General features: G+C 37.2%; 2 protein-coding genes across 2 annotated transcripts; one reads left to right on the top strand and one right to left on the bottom strand.

The window, feature by feature from the left end:
- Positions 1 to 1,063: 1,063 nt before the first annotated feature.
- Positions 1,064 to 1,834, bottom strand: BDR25DRAFT_363425 (uncharacterized protein; the record flags this gene model as incomplete). Its single annotated transcript, XM_033696732.1, has 3 exons — positions 1,064 to 1,115; positions 1,195 to 1,316; positions 1,355 to 1,834. 3 exons carry the CDS (start codon positions 1,832 to 1,834, stop codon positions 1,064 to 1,066), a joined length of 654 nt encoding a protein of 217 aa, XP_033539738.1.
- A 26-nt stretch (positions 1,835 to 1,860) lies between these two features.
- Positions 1,861 to 3,032, top strand: BDR25DRAFT_247254 (kinase-like protein; the record flags this gene model as incomplete). The annotated part of the gene is made up of 5 exons (XM_033685950.1): positions 1,861 to 1,985; positions 2,041 to 2,336; positions 2,383 to 2,460; positions 2,506 to 2,621; positions 2,667 to 3,032. The coding sequence occupies 5 exons, from the start codon at positions 1,861 to 1,863 to the stop codon at positions 3,030 to 3,032; spliced, it is 981 nt and encodes a 326-aa protein (XP_033539739.1).
- Positions 3,033 to 5,692: the final 2,660 nt, after the last annotated feature.

Genomic DNA, 5,692 nt, shown 5'->3' on the forward strand with positions numbered 1-5,692 from the left:
ATTAGTAATACTAATTATCTTCTCTATATAGGCAGATTTAAAGTTAGTAATTATATAAGAGTAGTTCTTAGCGCTTCTATTAATAAATTTAATAATAACTTTATAGCTTATAAACATAATGTTCTTAGCACTACATTTTCTAAAAACTATATTAACTACTATCTTCTTAATCTGCAACTAGACCTTAGTAAAGGCTATTTAGTAATTATTACTTTTTAAATAGTTAAGAATAGTAGCCTTATTAACCTAAACTTATATAAAGGGCTGTATAACATAGTTAAACATAAAATTATAATTAACATAAGCATTAACTACTTCCTTCTTTATAAACTTTGCGGCATTAAAGGAATTAGGTGTCTTCTTTACGTAACACTTTAACTCTTACTATAAGTTCTTTTTTATAACTTTAAGTTGCTGTGTTTTTTTTAATAGAAGCTAACTATTATATCTATGCGTTCTAGCAGGTCTTATAGTAGACATGTTGCAATAACAAATATCTAGAGGCGTTTACTTTTTATATGCTAGCTTCTTAATATCTTTTTTATTATTATTGTTATTGTTTTTGCTAGCAACACTTTTTTTACGCAGTAATCTACGCAACTTAATAAGCTTTTAGTAGTGTATAGCCTACACTTTTGCCTTTTTTAATTAAGCCTTTAAACTACCTGCAGGAGCTTTTTTCTTTATAATAAATAGATTTAGTAATGTAGGGCGTTTAGTAGAAGCTTTAGCAGGTGCTTTTAAAGGAGCTAGAGTTAACGCAGCACGCGTGCTACCTTGCGCAACTCTACTAGCCCTCCCACTGCGTGCAGCGTTCCTACTGCGCGGAGCTAGTGCTAGAGTACTCGCAGCGCGCTCTTTAAACACAATAATACTTTAAGTGTTACTTCTTTATTTATTATAAGTTAACTAATAAGTAGTAAGAGTATTTCTAGCTATCTGTTTATATTAATAATAAAGGTAAGTAATTTAAAGTATAATTAGCAGTAACTACTCTAAAAAAACAGTTAGATAGGGCTAATAGAGCCTATTAAAAAGCCTTACTTACTATACATGTTTGCAGTTACGGAGCTCTCCATGCGCTAGCCACCAACACTCCTTTGGCGTACTGCTGCCTAGCAATACCACCTGCTGCAGCCTAGAGCTATTGGTGGCCTTAAGTCACATGATGGGTTCATCTAGTACTATATAAACCCGTAGTTGCCCTCCTTTAGCAATACAATCCAGTTCCTCATGTCTTTGGTGCTCCACATAGCTTCACAATACAACGTCCTTCTCCTATTAGGCGGATTATATAGAGCGGTATGTGCAGTTACCTGCATTTCTATGAGATTTGTGAGTGGAAAGTTGTTACTTGGCATTGCCAAGAATCCAGAGAATTTCGCACACGACAAAAGCTACGGTAAGCGATGAAATACGGTAACCTCTCATCCGTTGATCTGAAGGCATTACTCCCACGGTCTTTGTGACGTTGTCCCTCACGCCGTCGGTTTCGGGGCGTAAAGAAGAAGGAAAGATAGCGACCGTATCTGAGGAACGGAGACGGGGCCGATAATTGGAGGGTGGCGTTGAAGGCAAGGGTGTAGGGGAGCGAAGCAGCGGTGGAGAAAATAGGAGGCGAGGGGTGCAGCAAGATTTTGGGCGGTGACGTGCAAAGCACGGAAACGCGCAAGAAGGTGTTGGAAGTGGGGGAAAGTGAAATAGGGCGAGCTCCGAGTGGGATGGGAGGGGGAGGTTCTTGTGGTGGGGACATGATAAAATGCGCTTTCCGACATAACTGCTGGCTAGGCAGCTGACCACCAGCCTGCAACCCCTTCGCGCACATACGCATCATTTCGCTTTCCCACTAATTTGGAAGATATGGCGCTGCGCATTGGACAAGTGCTTCGAGGTGGAAAAGGAAAGTATGAGCTGCTGGAGCAGCTGAAAGGTTCCAGCGTCTTCAAAGCCCGGGTGCTGTCCAACCCTTCAATCCAAGGAGAATGGTATGGCTCTCTCCGTTCAAGTGCTACAAGTATTAACAGCTCACTATCACTCGAGGGCCGTGATTAAATCTCCTGCTACCAACGATGAAAGAAATGCCTTGAAGCGAGAATACCGCAATTACGGGGTCCTCGAAATAGCCTCATGCCCTTACATCCGAACTCTGCACGATACAGTACGGTCAAATGGAGATCAACACGACCCGGGATGCATGGTATTTGGATGGATGGATCTGGATTTGCGATCCGTCCAGGCCAACCGATTCCGAGGCGACCCAAGGTTGCCAAAAGTGGTGTCTAAAGTGGTCCTGTCGGCTCTTGAACTCTTCAAAAAGCTCAGTGTCGTTCATACAGGTAAACCGTTCGTTCCTCATTTATACTCCCAGTACTAAATAACCAGATGTTAACGTAAACAACGTTTACGTCTCCGACATCGATGGGCTTTCGCCAATTGCCAAGCTGGGAGATCTAGGGAATTGTAGGTGTCCTCCTTACCTCTGGTTGACAGCGCTCATGTTCATAGTGATTACTGAGGGTTCTACAAAACAACGTGGTCAAAGCCTGCCGTGTCGGGCGCCTGAGGTCTGGCAAGGCTTGGGGTGTCAACATTCCTCTGATGTATGGTCACTTGGTGTTACGGTTAGTGCTCACACCTACCTCTCCGAGCGAAAGCTAAGTTGGAAGTTGGCACGTCGATTATCACCGCGCCCCCTCTTTGGTCCCAGTGACAAGATAATCGAAGGGTTTACAGAAGCGTGGTGCATCGCGAAAATCATCCGTCTCCTTGGCCCGCTAGGTCAACCTGCTGATTGCCAACCCTACAAGGATGAGTTTGAGCTTGCAGAACAATTAGCGGTCATGGACAATCCCCATGATGGCACGAGGCTTATCAAAGGAGGCACTTTGCGGGAGGAACTACAGCGGCTCGCAGAGCCCTCGGTGTCGCCGGAGCTACTGGATTTTATCGAGTCTTTACTAGTTGTTGATCACAGCAAGAGACCCATAGCTTCAGAAGCACTTCAACATCCCTATTTGCAATCTTTTACATAAAGAAGATATTGGCCCTTAGGAAGCCTTAACACCCGGCAGAGAATCTGCAAAGGAGTGGGCAGGGCGCGTATTCATTTCTATTGTTAAAGTATAAGCACTAGGTTAGGGCGACAATCTTAGCTATAGACTTTAAAACTAATAATAATTATCTTAAGTAAGCTATAACTACTTAGCATATACCTTTAATTAATTATAAGCCTTAAAAAATTCTTAAAAAAGCTAACTTCATTTTTGTCGCAACCGCTGATCAGGGAGCAATGAGGAGCAAGTCTATTGACTATGAGAGGCTCATAGGGAGCCTGCCTATGTAGTGGGAGCTCCGGCGCCGAGTGTCTCAGGCTGCTCGTCCGAAACACAGGCGCGACACTAGGACCATGTGCTCTCTTACGCGACAATTTTTTATATATAGCTTAAGAACTTTACTAAACTAGGCTCTCCTAGAAGCATAGCTGCTATTAATAAATTAAACATCTTAGAGAGGGAAAGCAAAATAACGCGTTAACAATACACTACTGCACTTATGCAAACTACTACTAAAATGTCTAGCTAGTATTATACCTTTATATTAAGCTTTATAAAAGACTTTACTAAACCTGCTACTATTACTGTTAAAGCTGTTTATTAAGATTATCTACCTTCTATGCCTAAAACTTACTATAAGGCACACTACTACTAATTCTTAGATAGCTAGAAGCATGCTATAGAGATTAAATTTATAAACTTTTATTAGAAAATAGCATTTAAGCTAGTCTCTATTATGAAGGCTATAAATGCTTAAGTAATGCCTTTAAAATAAGAATAAAATACTACAACTAGTAAATAAGCTCTTTTAGCTAGCTGCTTATAGTATAAGCACTTAAGTAGCAAGAGTAAGAGTAGTGTACAGTGTGCACAGCGTACAAAGTGGGCAGGGTAGAGGCAACATGTTTCTAGTTCTATTGCTCTGTCTTTTCCTCTGTACAGAGGAAAAGGGGAACATCTAGATGTTTACACACAGAGGTTTACACACAAGCATTATGTAACATAGCTACATAATCCTTCTTATGCGCAATAACTAGTATCTAGACTGTAACACTGCTGCTGTGTGTAGACACTAGCAACTTTTTATTTTTATTTAAAATATTGCCTTTTATACTAGTTACCTTTTTTTATTTATATAAGTTTATTAAATTTGTTTCTACCTATGCTTTACTTTATTTGTTATAACTTATTCTAGTAATGCTGTATGTTAAGATATACTAGTTATACTTTATAAATAGCTTTATAAATAATATAAAGTATTTAAGCTATTATTATTTAGCTTTATACACTTATTCTATAAATATTTAGCAGTGTATAAGCTGTTTTTATATAGGATTTTATAATAAAATAGTATAAGATCTTTATGTAAAGAGGTGTGTAAGAAGGTGTATATAATAAAGTCTTTTTTTCCTCTTTTACCTTCTCTTCTTTAGCCCTAACTTTATAAACTCTACTATATAATCACTTAGCTTTTTTTTAATATAGTGCTAATAGTAACAGGTTCTTCTACACACACACACACACACATATATATATATATATATATATATATATATATAATGTCTTTCTAGCCCTTCTTTTTTTTCTCTAACGCTGTTAGAGCGGGGGTCTTTAACGTCCTTATGTAGCCTAATAGCCTAAGATGTATTTATGTTACCTTTTTAACTAGTTCTACTACTAATTAGTAGTTTATATAGTGTCTTTATATAAATGTATAAATTTTTTTACTTTTTTACTTTTTTCTTATACTAAAGGCTAATGTAAATAGGCTAAAAAGTAGCATGTAATAGCTTTACTATTTTATAATATTAATATTATTTTACTTACTAGCACCAACCTATAGCTGTAGGCAGCTAAAGTTGTGTAGTGTAAGAGGTACTTCTTTATAGTTTTAGTTTAAAGTTATAGTTAAGTCTTAGTAACTTTGTATCTTTATTATTATAGTAGTACTACTAGTGTCTTTTTTTTTATTAAGTGTTACATGCTAGCTAACTTCTAGGCTAATGCCTACACCTTATGCGTATAGCAGAGCTGTAGCCTACACTATAACTACTACACGTAAGGGGTAGTGTGTTTTAGAGGGGGGGCTAGTAGTTTTTTTTCTTTTATATACTAGCTAAATAATGTTTTTTTATATATCTTTCTTTTAATCTTATACTAAAATAAAAAAAATAAGTGTAAGTAATAAAAAAAAAAGCTTTATATAAAAGTATAATTAGTTTAGTTAGTCTAAGACATCTTTACACATAAGATTTAGCTAGTCTACAGATGCTTCTATTTAAATAGAGAGATAGTTAGTTAAGACTAATAGTTAAAAAGCTAAATTTAGTGTCATCTTTATCTATACATTTATAAAGTTGTTTTTACTATTAATTTACTTAATTTTTATAATCTTTCTTTTCTTAACGTACCTAACGGGTTGGCCGGCCACTTTTGCTAAGCCTCTACTAAAACTACCCTATTCTCTTGCAAAATAACCTACTTTAGCCCTATATAAAGTAATATAACATAAGATATTATTTAAAGTCTACTTCTACTACTTACTTACACATACATAAGTTATGCCTAGTCTAATTACACTGCCTATAGTACCTTTAACTTAGCTTACCTCCTTTAGCGCGCACCTGCGTCTTTAGCTT

This window comes from Lindgomyces ingoldianus (genome assembly GCF_010093535.1).
Source record: "Lindgomyces ingoldianus strain ATCC 200398 unplaced genomic scaffold BDR25scaffold_68, whole genome shotgun sequence".
Classification (NCBI taxonomy): Eukaryota; Fungi; Ascomycota; class Dothideomycetes; order Pleosporales; family Lindgomycetaceae; genus Lindgomyces; species Lindgomyces ingoldianus.